This window comes from Tauraco erythrolophus, chromosome 3 (assembly GCF_009769465.1).
Source record: "Tauraco erythrolophus isolate bTauEry1 chromosome 3, bTauEry1.pri, whole genome shotgun sequence".
Lineage (NCBI taxonomy): Eukaryota > Metazoa > Chordata > Aves > Musophagiformes > Musophagidae > Tauraco > Tauraco erythrolophus.
The window spans coordinates 90,937,373-90,956,273 of NC_141467.1; the positions used below are offsets into that span (position 1 = coordinate 90,937,373).

The 18,901-nt window shown below is 42.9% G+C and overlaps 1 protein-coding gene across 1 annotated transcript in view; it reads left to right on the forward strand.

The window, feature by feature from the left end:
• DEPTOR (DEP domain containing MTOR interacting protein) overlaps nucleotides 1-18,901 on the forward strand; it is an 80,540-nt gene that overhangs the window by 45,028 nt on the left and 16,611 nt on the right. Inside the window, exons 5-8 of the mRNA XM_086609543.1 lie at nucleotides 7,968-8,153; nucleotides 9,392-9,526; nucleotides 12,673-12,743; nucleotides 13,388-13,492. Coding sequence (XP_086465669.1) covers nucleotides 7,968-8,153; nucleotides 9,392-9,526; nucleotides 12,673-12,743; nucleotides 13,388-13,492 — 497 coding nt within the window. The remainder of the gene's footprint in view (nucleotides 1-7,967; nucleotides 8,154-9,391; nucleotides 9,527-12,672; nucleotides 12,744-13,387; nucleotides 13,493-18,901) is intronic.

An 18,901-nucleotide genomic window follows, 5' to 3' on the forward strand; every position in this document is an offset into this window, starting at 1 on the left:
GAAAAGAAAAGATACCCAGATGGGCCTTTTCATCTTCTGCTTCCCTTGCCACAGACTGTACTTTCCATACTTTATTTGGAAGCGAAGAGAAGCAGTTGGCTATATTCTGTAAACTTGCTAAATTAAAGACGATAAATCCTCATATACAAACTGAAAAGACTGCTGAAATGCGTGTGATTCAACACTGGCTTTTCATGCTACACTAAGTCGTGTGTATTTGAAAATAGATGCCATCTATTTGAAAATAGATGGCAAACCTACTGGAAAGACAAAATGTGTATAGAAACACTTACCTGCATACCTATTTTAAGGCAGCTGAAATAAAATGTTAATGCACTGAGCAGAACATACCACTTTAATAAGAGCAGGATACTCTGTATTTCAGTTCCCAAGGAACTTTTGACAGTTGTCTATCATAATCCTGATGTTTTAGAGGCAGTATAAAAGTCGTCAAGACTTTTTTTGCACTGCGTGAATATACAACAGTTCATTGAAACAGCTCAGGAGACATGGTTTTCTAATTATACTACAGCTTTTTTTCTGGATCTACTTACAGGTCCAGGACCTGCTTACTTCTGGACACACTGACTAGTGTGTCCTACACTACTTAGCGAGGATAAGCTGGAACAGCTCTCTGGATTTCGTATTTCAGGGCCAGGATCTGCCTTGCGGTTTTATACAAGAGAGTCAGTGGAAATGAGAGCAGTTCAAGCTTAGATCCATTGTCTGTTCAATGCAAATTCCTGGTAATACAGATAAGAAAACAATATCGTTTAGTACAGCTGCGGTGCCAAGAGTTTAACATGTTGCTTGAGTACATTCGCAGGTGGGCTTATTTGCAGTCTACGTAGCATATACATGTTCATAAAAGGTGGAAATGCAAGTGTCGTGTTTATACGGTGCAGGGAATCCAAGACGAAGGCCCTGTGCTTGCTGAACGTCTGTACTCTCTCTTCCTTGATTCGAGGGAGCTCCAAGCAGGTGGAATTCATCAATGTGTAAAAGGAAACGCATCTGAATAGATGCCATTATTAAAACACATTTGCAGGTGCCAGATTAGCTTTAGAAAAACAGGAAGGCTTTGAGAGGAGCGGGGAAAGCATTGTCCAATGCAGAATAAAGCGTTGGTTAGTCTCCTCCGGCTGCGTGTGCGTTGGTGCAAGGCAGGCGTGGAGGGGGACGAGGCAGGGCAGTGCGGCAGCGGTGGGCAGCGCGGGGCGAGGAGCAGCCGAAAGGCCAGCAGCCCCGCGGTGCGCGTCGCAGCAGCTGGTCGGTGTTTTCCAAGCTGGCGGGCTCGCCCTCGCTCTGCGAAAGCCAAAGTGGACGCACTCTTCCACTGCTTTTCTGGCAAAGGACCGAAGCTGAGCTGGCAAAAGGCCTGAGGCACAGAGGAGACAGGCTGGGCAAGCTGTGTGCTGTCCATGGAGAGAGATGGGTTTTAAGGAACTGTTATTTTACAGCATTGATTTGTTTCTTTCCCTTTTAAACACCAGTTCTGCTTAGGAGAGGGGAGCGAGGAAGCAAAAAGACACGAGACCCTTCCCTGGGCACACTTTGGGAGCCGGCAGGAGCAGCTCAGGCTGTGCCCCCCTGCAGATAAACAGCAGCCCCCGCTGTCGCTCCCTGCAGCCCGCCAGCGTCTGTCTCGTCCTGCATTTGTTTTCCATATGACGTCAACTCTTTTGGGGCAATGTCCTGCCACTTCAGAGCTCGAAACTGGTGTGGTCATCTGTGACCTGTTATATGAAGGTGTGGACCATTGTAGCCAGTAATAGTGAAGTTCCAGAATGATCTCCTGCAGCTTCAAACTGGCTTTAACACCATTTAATAGAGGAAACTCCCTCAGTAAAAAGATAAAGTATGTTTGCGAATAGACCAGGGCTGTTGCCTCATGCAGCGAAAGGCTTGGAGATGTGTTGTGCACCGCTGGAAAGAGTTCAGTGCCACTTTAGTCTTTAAGTGAGGAAAGACATGACGTGTCAGCGCTGAAAACTCCATATACTCCGCTCACGCTTTTGTAACCTCTTCCTCTCAACCCCAGCACAAGCACGTGCTCCCACAAACAAACAAGCACACATTTCAACGTGTCCTCCCCTCTCTTGAGAAAAGCCGCTCATCCGGCTCCTCGGGGAGCTTTGATCTCTTTCCCACCACTCCCTCAACGCGAAGCAGCCGTTCCCCAGCTCCAGCCACAGACTTGCTCGGTGACAACGTCGTGTTTCTGGGGACATGCAGAGCAGCTGGAGTGCATTGTTGGATGTGGCCTACTGGGAACTGCAGCTTTAGGCTCGTAGAAAGCGTTAATCACTACGGTGGAGATGTACCCAGCTTATCATCACTGAAAATTACGGGGAATCGAAGTGGTGGGAGGGATTTAAGGGAAAAGCCAGTTATGAAAATGGCTTGATTTTTAAGGCATGAGTCACGTCATTTATTAAAATAGGCTTTTGTGCTTTATAAAGCCTCCCAAGTTCTATTAAATTAATGTAAAGCTAATATTTCTATCTATCTCTGCTGTGCATCAGCCTCCTTGTAGAAGAAGAATAGGCGGCTTCAGCCCCATGCAGATCCCAGGATTTTATGTCAGAATCAGAAGCTGAAAGAAGATTTGCATGGACACTGCAATTTATATTTTATGTATCTGGACAGAAACTGTGAAGCAGCCAGGCATTAGAACTACTAAAGCTGCAACATTAGGTGCTCCCAATCAGAGAAATGCCAAAATAAATAGTCTGATTTTTCTCTTCTTAACAGTTATATAAATGGTCAATGACCAGCTAAAATCCTTGCCGAGGAAGTTTGCAAACTTTATGGATAGATGAGACAGTGAAGAAATAATAGTGAAGTCTATTAATTAAATGATCATTACCCAAAAAGATATGTGTTTTCCTATAACTAATGGTACAACTAGAAGGCAAAACATGTAGGAAATGAGAATACAGGCTCTGCTCATCGGTGTGAAGTAACGCTGTGCAGGGAAAGGAGGATGTACAGGGCACGAATAGTTCCCAGTTTATGTTTTTCGTGCAGTACGGTTGTATTAACTGTCACTATGAGCCTGAGATGTACGAAAAGGATGACAGCAAGTGAGAGAAGGGGAGTGAGGTTGTAACTGTGAGCATGCATTTGGGATAGCCAGATTTTAGGAAGGATAAAGAAATTCTGAAGAGGGCTTGAGGACGGCTAAAAAAAGTCAGGATTTAAGAGGTGTTATTTACTCAGCTGATCAAAGATCTGTTTGAGAGTTGGCTTTATCAATTCACAGACTTCTTTTACAAAGGTTTCTGACCAGAGTTTATGCAACTTTCTGATGAAGGTGTGACAAAGTCCAGGGATTAGCAGCTAAAGTTAAACAAATTCAGCCTTGAGTTAAATCTTATTGCCTGACAGGGAAAGTACCTGGAGGCTTGAACAGCTTGTAAGGGGAAGAGTAAAGTGGTCATTACAGGCTGCTTTAAAGTAAGATTAAACTATAGTCTTTTAAGATTAAAAGATAGGTTTTTTTAATTCTGTTTCTGAGGGAAGTTCCATGGCCTGTGTTTTGGGAGATTAGACCAACCACATGGTTGATTGTGAGCATACCTCCAAAGTTTGACATCGGTGACTATAAATTAATGTTGATGCCTTTCCCTCCAGGACCAGAAGTTCTCTTAATTCACTGTTGAGATTTTGGAGGTTGCCAGTCACCATCTATTTTCTTTACTCTCATTGGTACAGTTTCATAAGGTGCACATTGTAACACGAACATGTTGCCACATGAGCACTGGTGAACTAAATTGGAGCGAGAAACCCATGAAGTCACTCCACCTTGCTCTTTACAACACTGTCATCATGTGCAAATATAGGTCCTGATACTCATCAGCCGTGGCCTGACTCTAAGATAAATTGAAATGGGTGACAGTTTGCTTTTCTATGGGGCATTATGAAGGGCAGTGAACTAATTCAGGAGTAGTTAAGTCAGTCCCTATCCAGAGGCAGCAACTTCCATGACAGGGACAGACACCTGGAGCAGGAGCCTTGTTGGGCACCACGAGTTTATCTGCTACTGCCTCTGAGTCAACACTCCATGTTAGCTCAAGATAACAACCTCTAAATTATCTTTAAAGAAATCCCTCCTCTCAGCGTTCTGCAATCAGCTTGGAAAAGTTTTTCAGTCTCACTTTTCTCTGTAGTTGCAGCAACACACAGACCGGTAAAGCAGCTGAGCACCCACGTCTGTGCCCATGCCTCTAAACCAGCATGCCTCTCACCCAGCATGTACCAAGCGCAGCAAAAACAACCTCCTGTGCACATTCTGCATCTGGCATTCACATAGTTGTGATTTAGCAAGGGTGAGGGCATGTGTAGCTGCTCCTGGTTAATGCTGAGTGTCAGTCGCTGCACTTGAGGAGTGCATCAGGGGCAGCCCACACTGGTGTCTGCCTCCCCCTCCTCAGCTTCTTCCTTCTGATCTGTGATCTGGAAATCCCCTTTACCCACACCGTTCCAGATACACCCATCCTTAGGTAGAGTCCCAGCATGGACAGTTCATACCAAATCATGATTATGTCAGAAAGTTGATGATTCAAAAAAAAAAAAAATAGCCCATGGGCCACACCAATAATTTTAGTGAGATATTCTTTTTGATGATGTGTGCAGAAGGAGGCAGTCTGAGCAAACTACTCCTGTTTATTTTTTGAGGTTCTGCTTAAATGTACGTAAATATTACCTTTTGATCAAGGTGCTACAAATGGTGCTACAAATACATTATTTGCTCAAACCGAGGATGCGCACTGTTGTTCCAAGACTCTCACATGAAATGTGAACTATCAGTAGAAACGAGGAATTAAACTATGAAAATCAATGAGCACTCCGGATTCTGTACTAATACTACTTGTCATAAGCATTCTAGCTACAAACTCTTTGTTGTGTAAATCATATACAAATAATCTACAAAGTACATTGGTCTTACCTTTTCCACTTGTATTCATTTATTGCATAAAAAGTCACCCTTCCATGGACTACAATAGTTACAGCAAGGATGAGTTACTTCAGTATAAGACCTAAGCTTTGCAATTGTAAGTATATAGTATTGCAGTATTTCGATCAAAACAAGTTTTGTTATTCTAAAATACGTTCCACTACCTTGGCATAAAAGAAATTTATATTATGTAGTTTCATGGTCAGCAATTATTCTAGAATTTCAGAGTGCTTTATGATGTCTGCAACATGAGTGTGTGTTGATCTCTGATTATCATAATTTCTGAGGACTGGCAGAGCACTTCAGTTAATGACACAAACAGAACAGAATGGTTTTACTTAAGAACTGTATTGCCATAATATTTAACTTGAATCAGAAACCATACAAATATTTCTTATGTTGCAAATGGTTGGAAACAGTAATTCTACTTCCAAGGGAGTATTTGTGGGGCCCTCTTTTTCATTTAAGATTATGAATCCCAGTAGTGTGCTGAATAAGTAGATGTTGTCTTTTTATGTTTCAGGAAACTCTTTAAGATGTCATTAAAAAAAAAAAATGGGAAGGTTTTTTTTTTTTGTATTTGCGTCAGGTTATTGTAATAATGTGGTAGTATATTGCTAAATGTTTTTACTTTTACTTATTGTGTCAGTGATCTGAAGATGAGACTGGTAGCTGTGAACACCTACAGACTAACTCTGCCTCTGATAGCAAATCCTTTTGTGGATGTAGGCAAGTCTCAAAATCTCTCCTTCTCTATTTCTATTCTTCAAAAATAGTGATCGTTAGTAAGAGTTGTTTCATAGTATTGCGTACTATATATGTCCAAACTGAGGAGCACAGCAGCAGTGTATGCCTGCAATAGTTAACTTGTCAGAGCACAGTATGGAATTGCTTGCAATGCTAAATTTGGCTTAGCAAAGCTATTTGGCTCATGGAGGATGCATATGGCTGATTTGAGGAAACAACAGGTTCAGCACCAAAATGAAGCAGAGTAAAGCTGAGTGGCACTGGCTCTTCTGAAGCTCCCCTACAGAAGCAGACGATCTAGGTAATGGGGATCTTTTGTGTAGATGGTACTCGAAACATCGCAGTTTGGCTCAAGGCATGACCTTTCTGCTTTATTCATTAAAAAAGGTAAAGTTTCAAAAGTCTACCTTCTTTCAAAACTCTTAAGAAATGCCCTACAGCCTATGGCCATGTGATGGGACGCTGGGGCAGACGGTCTGCATGGCAGCTCGGGCACAAGCACATGCGGTTCAGAAAGCTCCCGTGTCCTGATGATTCCTTCTGTCCCAACAGCAAAAGTCTATTTACAAAGTGTCGCCTCTTTGACAGTAGCCCAGGCAGGCAAGAGACATGCTTCTTTGCAAGATGGACATATGGTCTGACCTTATATGGCAGTTTCTGCATCTGTATGGAGGGCTGCGCCCTGAGCATCACAGCTAGGACTGGCATCTTTGTTGTTGTTGGATGACTTGACATCCTTGGCATGAATATTCTGAGACCACCAGCTGCTGGAGAAGGGGACTGGGCTTTTTCCTCTTTGAGGCTATTCCTTCACTCACAAGCATCAAATGACGTACTGGCAGTTTATGTCTAAATACGGCCTTATTTGCAAGGCTATCGTGTGGGGTGTACTTCTGTGGGGCTCATGGAAAGCAATCTGGGACACACAAAGGTATTTAGAAGGAATGACAGCGAGAAAGAGTGTGGTGGGGATGAGGACGAAGAGAAAGGGGGCCAGCAGGGCTGCAGGCTCTGGATCTGGTGTAGCTCCTTGGGCTCTGCTGCTTTTGGACCCCACATGTTGGGCAGAGCAAAGAGCATGTTGAGAGTTCAATGTCTGTAGTAGGAGGCTGAGGCCAAATGACTGAGTTGTGTACTCAAAGACTTGCTGACCTCTGTCTATCTATGTTGTTTACACTTTACATATAAATACATATAAGCCACCAGTTCTTATGACTCAGTATTGGAAGAAATGCAATTTATAAACAAGGTAAATCAAGAATCTAAATCCTTAGTGGAACAGGTCAACTGTAGGAAATAATTTCTGTGGAACGTGATCACAGGAGCTAGGTGAAGATGGAGAGAACACAGCCAAAACATCTACTGCAGATATTTAATATCTTGCAGTACTAATGCAGGGAGCACTGCAGAGGGCTTTCCTGTGATCAAGCCCCGAAGGAGTCAGAGCACTTTCGGGACCTGGCACAGAGCTTCATCCAACTGCTGTGTTTTTCATCGCTAGTGAGATGCAGCATCAGTGGCAGCGAACACGCAGACGTTACGGTGATGCTGTGGTCTGCGGGTAGGCTCGGCACCAGCAGCCTGGGATTTGCTCACAGTGTCAGAACAGGTTGTAATTAAGACTTTTGCTCATTATGTAAGAAAATGTTTTTGGCCAGGTGCCCGTTCCCAAACCTTGCGTATCCGTGCAAAGGGGAGGAAGTGGCCTGCAGGAAGTGTCTGGGACACGATGTCTGTGGTGAACAAGACAGAGGAAACACACAGGTCCTGGTTCTCTGCTGCTCCGTAGCTCCGAACGAGGTAGTCAGGCAGAGCTCCCAGACGCTGTCCTAGACTGGTGAATTTACAAAAAACTCGAGGTAAGGAGCTAAGTCTGGTCTGTAGTGATGAGTAACAGCGAACGGCATACAGAGGGAGAATGTGTGGAGAGGGACCATTATGCACCCTGTCGCGGAAAGACAGAGTACTTCCATTTCCACTTGACAATAAGAAGTGCTTGTCATTAATCAAGGCAGTGTAAGAGATTTGTCTCAGCATTGGCCACTGAAGTTCCTACTTTGTTATCGATGCTATGAAAGTGTGTATGTTGAAACTACTTGTATGAAGCTGACCACCATCCTCTTTTTTCTGCACCTGCAGAGGGGAAGGTAGAGCTCTGGGTGTTGCTTCCTTACACCGAGGTGTGCTGTGCATGCATTGCAGACAGTGTTCTGATTTCAGCCCTACCAGGCATAGACTTTCTATCCACTTCTTTTTCTAGTGGCCAACAAGCACCATTTTATGGACAGCAACTTGCTCTACCAGTGCAGAATGAATTTCCGTCGGCGGCGACGATTAATGGAGCTCCTCACTGAGAAATCTCGCTTGATGCCAGAAAGCCATGACAGCCCGTTTTGTCTGCGCAAGCAGAACCATGACAACAGAAAACACACCAGTTTTCTCTCAGGTGACTCATCAACTATACTGCTGTCAGTAGGGCACCTCCATGAGATGTTAAAAAGTCCTTTTTGGATGAGGAGTTTCAGTGTTTCTCTGAAAAAAGCAGGGCAGGGTATGTCACTGTTCACAGGGATTGTCCATTCACTTAATTTACCAAGTCTTTAGCTCCCTGGGGTGGTTTTGCTCCTGTATCAATAGCGTTTCAGATGCTGTTCAAAAATCAGTGTCCACGAATCACTGTGGCTGTATCAAAAGAAGTGTGGCCAGCAGGTCAAGGGAGGTGATTCTGCCCCTCTACTCTGCTCTCGTGAGACCCCACCTGGAATACTGCGTTCAGCTCTGGAGTCCGCAACGCAAGAAGGACATGGAGCTGCTGGAGTGGGTCCAGAGGAGGGCCACGAAGATGATCCGAGGGCTGGAGCACCTCTGCTATGAAGACAGGCTGAGACAGTTGGGGCTGTTCAGCCTGGAGAAGAGAAGGCTCTGGGGTGATGTTATTGCAGCCTTCCAGTACTTAAAGGGGGCCTACAGGAAAGCTGGAGAAGGACTTTTGACAAGGGCCTGTAGTTATAGGGCAAGGGGAAATGGCTTTAAACTGAAAGAGGGCAGATTGAGATTAGATATAAGAAAGTAATGTTTCACTCTGAGGGTGGTGAGGCACTGGAACAGGTTGCCCAGAGAAGTTGTGGATGTCCCATCCCTGGAGGTGTTCAAGGCCAGGTTGGATGAGTCTTTGAGCAACCTGGTGTAGAGGAGGGTGTTGGAACTAGATGATCTTTAAGGTCCCTTCCAACCCAAACCATTCTATGATTCATTCTATGATTCTATGAACAAGCAGAATGGGTTAAAATCTCCCCAAGCCGAAAGTAGTCATATAGTCTATGTGGAGTTTTCAAGAAGAGTAAAAGTGAGGGGAAGAGGTCCTGCAGGGTTTGCTGTACAACAATATCTAGCAAGAACCAAAAGAATAAATGGGAAATAGTAGGAAAAATGGAGAAAATTATGTCCCCGTTTTGAAATGCTTTCCTAGGAGACACTGCAATGGGAGCAGTTCAGCCATTGTGTTAGCTACAGCATACATGGGTATATCACACTCACATGATGACGATGAAAAACACACTAGCTTCTTCCCAGTGTTGTCAGCAAAAGTGTAGCTTATTGCTCTTGTTTTAAAGAAACCAGGGAAATGGGTTTAATAATTGATACCAGTTACCAGTTCTCTTTCTGTATTTCCTCTGTTTGTAGTGAGTCCCACCAAGGAGATAAAGATCGTGTCAGCAGTACGAAGGAGCAGCATGAGTAGCTGTGGCAGCAGCGGGTACTTCAGCAGCAGCCCAACGCTCAGCAGCAGTCCCCCAGTGCTCTGCAACCCCAAATCTGGTGAGCACCACCATCGCTTACGATGCACAGGAGCCAGGGCACAGACATCTGTTTGGGGAGAAGGTGACGTGAAGAATGCCTAGCGTCACGTCTAAGTTTATCTTCTCAAGGAGACATTAAAAATTCACAGCATCACAGATTTTGTAGGCCAGAGGGGACTGTTATCATCTTCCAGCCTGATGTCCTGCTGAACACAAGCCAGACGTCTGCCTCCAATAATCTCTGCATCAAGCCCATAATTGTGGTTTGAGCTGCAGTTTCTCTCTTAGGAGGACATGCAGTCTGAGACCCAGATTTGCCTCTTCGTTGCCAAGCTCTGAACCGATTCAAATATCCTCCTAGAGACATTCCTTTGGTGCAAGTCAGAGGAGGGTTTAACTATGCAGTGGCCGCTTGAGTAGCTGTGCATTAACACAACTCAGAAAACAGCAGCCTCTTACAAAAAGAGGCAGCATTGTTTCAGCCTGTCAGGGACCATTTCAACATTTTCATTTGTTTAGGTCTTACACCGGTCTGTTCAGGAAGGTAAAAGTAGTGTTGAAGTTTATTTTCCTTTTGAAAGGATTTCCTGTCCCACGCCGGAAGGTTAAACACACCCATTCTTCCACAGTTCACTTAAAATTGTTTCTTACTGTACATCTGGGAAGGGGAAAACAGACCAGGATAGATACAGTTTCAGCCTCTCCGTTTCCCGCAGAAACAGCCCTGGATTTCAAAGCGGAGTCCCTGCTGCCCTTTGTGCTCCGTATTATTTCAAATTTACCAGGTCTCTGCCGGCAGCGTGGGCAGTGTTGTGCAGGAGGAGAAGGCCTCAATGGATACATGTAAGCTTTGCTTTCAAAGGAATGCTGGCATTTGAAGTGATTACTAGAGAGTGCCTCAAGCACTAGATGAATCCTGTTCAAAACATTGATGATTTACTCCAGAGAGGAGGGAGCTGAAGTGCTTTTCACTCCTGCTGTGTGGAGCAGCCATCAGAAACAGAGGTGTAGTTACCAGGACGTTTTCTTTCTACTTTTAGGACATTTCCTTCTCTCTGCTTATGCTCCATTGAGAATTCAGTATGGGGCTCTAAATCAAAATTATTTGAAGGACTCAGTAGGATTGCATGCCCAGAATCCATAACCCCCTACACCAGACCTGCTGTCTAGCTTGGGGGAACACTCTCAGTCCTGGTTGTTGTTGCATCCTTGAAGGACACTGCTGTTGGGCGTTCAGCACCAATTTCCAATGTGTTTACCCCTATATGCAACGGGTTTGCACCTGTATGAAGGGTGCCACAGTATCAGGTTTTAAAAGAATGTCTCTCATGTATACTTCCCAGAAACACTGATAGATTTTGTATGGTGAACTCTTTGGCCCCAGTACATCATTAATTACATCCTGGAAAATTTACTGGGACAGATAAAGCAGCATTCATGTGCTGTCCATAAATACGTGTGTTATCTGAAGTATGCCGACTATTCCATTCATTTGTGGTTCTGATTATATATGAAGTGTCAACCCATGAGTAGTGAGAACAAGTTTGTTTTAATGCAGCTGATTACACAACACTGGAAGAAAAAGAATAGGCTGATGTTGTCCTTGCATAAATTCTTTATTTTTTTAAAGAAATACTCCCTTAGGACTAGTTTTCAAACTCCGAATGGCTTTAACAGACTCATATTTGAAAGAAGACAGCAACAGACTTATAAACACTTATTTTTAAGAATTATACAATTGCCGGCCATGTAGGGTAATTTCTCCCATAGCACGTGTACAGATCCACACATCATCTTGTTTAGGCTAACATGAGGCTGTCAGATGTAAAAGTTACAGAGGAATTCTTAATCCTCTGCTGGAGTATAAAGTGATGCTTTTCACAAATAATTTCCTGCTATCCAGACCCAGAGCATGTCACTGAACTGAGTGCTCATGAACACAAGGCAGAAGTATATCGTCAGGTGAGTTCTCTTGCAGGCAAACACTTAAAAAAACCTCAGGTCATGACTTGACCAGTCATGTAGAAAAACAACCATCAAACAAAACATATTCTGGAGGTATAAGAGGTATAATGAAGGGAGACACGCAAGGGAGTCCTTTGTGGATGATTTGCCTGATTCTGACTTGTTGAATCAGCATAATCATTTGGGTTTTTACATTGAGCAGACAGGCTTTGCAAAATGTAACACTGTCTAAATGACAGTTTGTCAAAATCCATAGGAAAGTAAAAAAAAAAATTCTTATTGGTGTATATGCTAGAATTCTTCCTGCTCCTATGAATGTCATTAAGAAACTTATGAATGTCTTTGGATACCATCTGTGGGAAATTTTATCTTCTACTTGTGTCTGAAAAGGCAGGCATCATCAAAGTTATTTATCACTAAAAGAAATGCAGACATAATTTTAAAGATGAAACAGGCAAATATGGTGAATAACATATATCTTCTCATTTTCCTCCATCTTATGGAGCATTTATAGACAGATAAAAAATAGTATACAGTATGATATCAATCTGATTTTGCAGACCTCTACATTTACTTTGTTCAAGGGAAAATTACCCCATTACATGGCAAGGCAATGGGAAATCACCTGCAGAAACTCTCTGGTATTTCCTTTCATGTAAAATCCCAGCCAGCTATAAATTACCTAGGCTGTCGCTGGATAAGATGGGGTTAGATGTCAGTGCCTACAATTGCAGAAATCTCTTTGTTGGGATAATTCCCGACTCAAGCAGAATTTTCTTTTTACTTAATTCTGTGATTCAAACCCGACTCAGGTGAAATAACAGAGAGCACCCAACATGCACAGAGTGAGCTGGAAAGAAAAGCTGCTCCATGCCAGGAAGGTCAGTCACTCGTTTCAACACTGGACGTGGGAACAGCTACTTCTGATGTTTGTGATAGTGTTTAGTGGGTCTTGATTGCAGACAACAAAGTCTGTTGGCTAAACGCCCTGATTTCCCAAAGGTCTCATCATTTGTACTCAGAGTTATTCTGCTGTCCTTTCCTTGGCCTTTTCACTACTTTCAAGCAGGTCTGCAAGAGCTGAAAGAATGTGAGGGAAATGGAACCAAAAAGATGTTGTGTCCCAACACTGTATCTTATTTATTAGGAAAAACTCTAGAGGAATGCTTATATTGAATATTCATTTATGTACCCCCACAGTATTAAAGAGACCCGTGACTGCTGATGAGCTCTTGATGCCTGGAGCCCCATACGTGAGAAAAACTTTTACGGTATGCATCCAGTATTTTATTTTGTTTTCTGCATGTTGTATGCATAAAGTAATTCAAACAGACGTTTTCTGGTGAGATAATTTGAGCTCATTTGCATTTACTAAGGTTTGTACTTTAAAATCACAAACTCCGTTATCAGTACTTCCACACATTTCAGGTCTGATTCTGCATTTGTTTATCCTGCCTTTATGCCAGTGTAGTACTGCTGACTTAAATGGAGTGTAAAATGACATAAAGCCAATAACATTTGTATTATACAAACTCATCTAGACTTTGTGCGCCTGGTAATACTTGCACAGCAGGAGTGGATTACCTGCCCAAATTGAAGTTTTCTCCTGAGATCTTTCTAGACTATGATGGGACAGAAATTTTGATTCATATTCACTATTAGAGAAAGCCTTTCTGTAAAGACAGTTTTGAGCCTAGTCATTGGAAGCGTTGGTTTTTACAGCCTCCTAATTCAAGAAAAGTTCATTAAAAGCATGAGGAATCATTCAGATAGAGCCTTTCCCGTGAGTGACACAACAGCTTGTACACAACGTCCTTTATTGTGTGTTGGAAGTATAGAGATGTTGAAATTATGTCTTGAACCATTTAGATGTTACCCCCTTGAAGGTGATCACATCCTTCTTTTCTCTTTCCAGATCGTCGGCGATGCGGTGGGCTGGGGCTTTGTGGTGCGGGGGAGCAAGCCCTGCCACATCCAGGCTGTGGACCCCAGCGGGCCAGCAGCCGCAGCTGGGATGAAGGTGGGTTGTCAAAACAGGACAATTTAGCAAGGGTGTTCATGCTGCTCAGTGAAGGTCTGGGGCTGCCTGTACTTGGGGAGGAAGAGGTGCTTCTGTTTCCAGAGTTGAAGATCATTATCTCGTTTTCGGGCATTTGTACACAGTGAGTTCTGCTGCCTTTCACCTCCATCCTGTGTCTTTTCTTCTGTCCTTGAGATTCTTCAACTCCCTTTTTCACATGAAAATCGTTTATCCCTTCCAAGTTGCTTTCTTGATTTTTTCTTTTTTTTGGCTATTTTTTTTTTGGTTGATTGGTTGGCTGGTTTTAGTGGTTGGTTTGTTTGTGGGTTTTGGGGTGGGTTTTTTTGTTGTTATCACCTTTTTCCAACTCTGAGCAGTTTTAGCCTCCCTCCTCTTGACTTTGCAATTTCTATGGGTGCTGGTATGCAGCTTCTGGACTTTGCCTATATAGGAAGAGGCAAAGTCAGACATAACTATTGAAAGTGAAGCAAGCATAACCCATTGTTCACTGTAAAGCAGTTAAGATTCAAGGCATTTTGGAAAGAAGAAAGTATACTACTTTCATATTTCGTAAAGAGTTGAAATAGTTTCATATATGATCTAAGAATAAATAGAAATTCCACGTGAAGGCTTTTGTACTGCTAATGCAGACCCCATTGACTTACGTGCAGGTTTGGATCACATCCTGCAGTGAATTAATCACTGTCTTGTACAGTGGGAAAAATAACAGCAAAGCATTTTGCCACGTACAGATAAAAGCAAGAAAGGGAAACTCGCTGCTACACCTACTGCAGTGTCCAGGCTGGGCCAGACACAAAGATCAAATTGCCAGGTTATGTCATGTTTTATTGTATGGTAACAACACAGATGAAGGTTTCAGATGCATTCCACCCGTTTGCCATGAGTTTTGTCCTGCCTTCTAATTCATCTCCCTTTCCCATCGCACTCACCCCCGCTGTCTCTCGCCCGTATATTCAGACCCACCGAGCTGTAGGCAGCGTGCGCTGCCGTGATTCCAGGGATGCCCATCCTTCCTGCCGCGCCATGCCAGGCCTGCCACGGCAACCCCCCTTGGCAAACGCACCACAGAGGTTTCTCTTCTCTGGCTGCTGGGTGTTTTTCCTGAAACTTGTAAGAATGTACTGTCTTTGAAACGTTTATTTTTTCTGGGTACGGGCAGGCAAACCCCTGGGAAGGGGAACGGCAGCTGCAGAGCCTGTTGGTGCACGCAGCACCCTTACACATCTTGCTGGCAAACAGCTCAGTTCCCAAGGCAGCTGGCATTTTTTATATGTTTTATACAATACCTAAATATAATACGTGGTCACAGTTTTTATATGAAGAGTATAATTTTTAAAACATAATCCTGCCTAAAATTTAAAGATCTTAAATGTAAAAATAATGAATTTATTCGTTTGTGTGGTTTAGATCTTGAACTTGGAAGTTTAGTACTTTGTAGCATCTTTTACTCTCTGAATATAGCAGCTAGCAATAAAGTAGATCTATTCTGAAACCTGACTTGTAAAAATAACACTGTGGTGTCTTATGTACAATCTCAGAGATTTCACTTCTGCACCCAGCAGCTTAGAGCTGAATATAGTGGAGCTTTGGTTTGTTTTTACTTTTGGTTTCATGCTGGCAGCCCTGTGGCTATACAATAGGACGTTTCAGTTAAGCTAGGTTATTTCATATTTCACCTCTGAAACTGGTTTTATATACCCAGTGATGTCCTTCTGTCTTCCATTTGTGCTTTCCGTGTGGTCGTGTACTCTGATGAGGTTTCAGAGGTTCACCTGAACCATTCACGAACATAAACTAGTCTGCTGTCCTCAGGGGAACAGTCAATATTTTGGACAATAAAACTGGAATATATTGCCTTGAATTTGCACAAAGGACAGATCTGATTATTTGCAAAGGTGCTATCTTTATATAAAACGTTATGGCCGTATGTTAGATGAGTCCTTGTTTAGACACCAAAATTGGTGCTCCTTTTTCAGAAACACTGAATGCCTTTAGCCCGTGGTGAAGAAATGCCAATTTTCTTTGAAAGTAAGGATTTTTGTTGAGGTGTTCCCATAGCAATAGGTATGTAAATTATAGTGCAGTATTTGAAATTTAAAAATCTATGTCACTTAATCCATCTGTTTACAGAACTCTTCAATCTGGCAAATTTAAAGGAATCATATGGCAGGCTTTAGATGACAGCTCCTGGAAAATAAACCTTCCCCTGTGTGGAAGCTGCAGGAGGGGCACTTTGAAAATAGACTATTGGGCCTGGTAACTTCTGGTGGGCCGGTGCAAGAGGCTTTTGTCTGCCAGTGTTGCTCTGAGCGCTGCACCAAAGAAGCGCTAACAAGGAAAGTTGGCTTTGATGAAAAGGGCAAGAATTTGAAGAAGAGCCAAGACTTGGCGTTGCAGTTTGTAGAAAAGTTCTTGGCAGTAGCAGCAGGGTTTTTCCTCCTAAGGAGATGAATCCAGTGTAATCGTTTTTGGAAGTGTCTTTATTTGTGAAGCTTGTGATTTTGCACTTATGTCTCCTGGAGAGCTCTATATTCCTGTCTCTGCATTACACTGGACAAATAGAACTGCTGCCTACGGTCTCATTGTAGGACTTCAGTTTGTGCACTTAAAACTCCGCGGTGTGTTGTATAAAGCAGTAAACATTACAGGCTCAACCTACCTGAAGGATGTTGTGGTGTCTTGCTTTCAGTCGGACCTTGGCTGGGTTCCTGGCCTGCTCCAAAGCACTCTGAATTGGGAGTCTTGGTAGAAATCTCAATGAGCTTGACGGAGCTCTGACCACACGCAGTGGCTGTGCCGTGGGCCCGGCGCTGGGTGGCTGGGATGCACGGGTCTCTGTCGCACATGTGCATGTCTGCGTGACAGTGCTTGCCATCTTGTTGTACGTGACATCCTCTTCTGGGGGAATTTTCAGACAATTTAATTCTGAGAAAATCCCCACTAGCATGGTCTGCTGAAGAGGTGTGAGAAGGCGTGATGTTTTTGGCTTCAAGTCTTGATACCTCTTCTGGGGCTGGTAAATAGGATTACCATTTACAGTCTGAGGTTTCAAGTCTGAAGCTGAGGAAATAATTTAATAAATATCTTGTCAATTAGCTTTATTGAAGTATTTTTAGACCTGCTTTGCTGAAGCACGGTTGCCTGTGACAGCCTTGCGAAGAGCGTGGTTGCAATAAGCGCATTAACAAGTGGGAGCAGGAGGCGACGCGGGCTATGAAAGGAGTCAGTGTTGCGATGCGTACTTCTGAGTTATTTGCAGCTCTGTTTTGCTGTCTGCTGTCGTCAGCAGTGGAAGACAGGAACAGCAGGATTTTGAAGTTCCTAGTTTGCTTTAATATTCTTATTGACGGGCTGCAAAATTCAGGTCTCTGCAGATGACACTGCCAAATATTGCCAGTTGTTGTCAGGAAAGCTCTTTTTCCCCTTTTTTCAGTGTTTTATTCTGTAAGTTAAATTCTGAATTTAAGGTATAAGTATTCTTTGAAAAGTTACGCAACTTGACTTCAAACTAGTGACTTAAATTATGCATCACACATCATTATTTAGTGTGACACCACTGCAACAGTATGACAAAACAGGCAGATGTAGCTTCATGTGAGATTTGAGAAAGAGATAAATTAATCTCTCATTTTGCTGACTATCTGTTCTTCCCGTTGGTTGGAGAAATCTGTGCCCAGCTCTAACCTTTGAGGAATGCTCGAGAATATCTGATGCCTTAAGCTGATTATGAGCAAATCAGTATTTATAGCTGTTACACCTAAAGTCTTTGTGTCAGAGAAATTGCCAATGCCCACTGAAGCTTTTTTACCCGATTCTAGTTCTTAATTTCAGTTAGTAGCAGGGAGTTTGGGGAACTGCATATGGTCACTGGTACCAAACCCTTCTGTTTTGAGCTCTGCTTGGAGATTACGGTATACAGCCAGGATCATTTAAGCATGGATCTGCTCTCCTGATCTTTAAAAACTGGCATAGGGAGGAGGTCAGCCTCATAAATTTTCTGCCTGTGCGATCGTCTTCTGCATTCACAAATGATTATTTCAGGTCTGGGTTCTCAAATGATTTCTCTAGCAGAATAAGAGCCAAATCTCAAGTGTAATCGAGTAGCCACTGTTTCATGGAGCAGATTGCTGTCAGGTCCATCGAGGTCATCAAGCCCAGTCTCCCTGCAATCAAAGGAACATAAGTACTATCTGATTATTCCAGAGTCCAAATACTGCCATAGTCACAAAATATTACATGCTTGTAACATAAAGGACTAAAAGCCATGCTTAATAATGTGCCAAGTGGGGAAAAAGTAGTCCAAGAGCATGTGATATCAGAGGAATCACCAATGCCTTCAATTCCTGCAATAGGAAGAAATTTGAACTGTGAAATTCTCAGGAGGTTGAATGTACCCCATGCTGCAGAGAAACGCAAAACCCATTCCATGGGCCTTGCCAGTCTGACCTCAAAACTGGTGATTGCTTAACTACCTGACAAGCAAGATAAACCAGTCTAAAAAGCCTAAAAAAAGAGTATTCCCCCAGGAAAATATATCCCAATTATGACTGTGGCCAGTCTCCAATGTATTACAGAATAGTGGGAAAAGTAAAAAAGGTTGGACATTGTAAAGAAGGTTGGACATTGTAAGTGAGAAACTTCTTCATAACTCCTAAAAGCAGCAGAGTGAGAGCTTGAAGAGTGGGGTTTATAGTGTATAAATAAGGCACAATGAACATGCCTCTGTTTAACTGTTTCCGTGAAGGGAAGATCCCTCAGTGTTCGATGGTGGAACTGTAACCCTTTAAAGCACTGGCAAGATGCTTCAGTGCTAGTTGAAAGTATAAGAAGGGTACTTTCACTATTTCATGTGACTGAGCTTTAAATGAGAAGATGAAGGAGGTTTGGATAAATATTTATACTGTGCACTAGCATATGGTGTTGTTGAAGCAGATGCAGTTCGGTCTTAGAATTCTTATCTTATACCAACATGTTACTGATTGTCAAAAAGCATAAATTACACGAGTTGCCATCTGTTTTCAATTACAGCATGAAAACACTGAGGCAGGTTGGTATTTTCCTTTAGCTGTGTTATCAGCTCGCTGCTGAATTTGATAATTACATTAGACTGAATTCAGAACGAATGTGCTTGGTAATGTGAACACTCAAAAAAAGTTGCTGACAAACTGCTTTCATAGCTTGTCCATAAACAGAGAAGCAGCAGAGCTAAGTGCACGTAGCACTGCGTGCGATGAATGCCACTACTGTAGGGCTTGAATATAGATGTATGGATAAGTTTCAAACATGTCTCCGAATGCGAATGCCTCATTTTCTGATAGTATTTAATTATAAACTATAACATAAAGGTCTGGTTTCCCCCATAGAAATGTGGAAGCTGTGTTCAAGCAC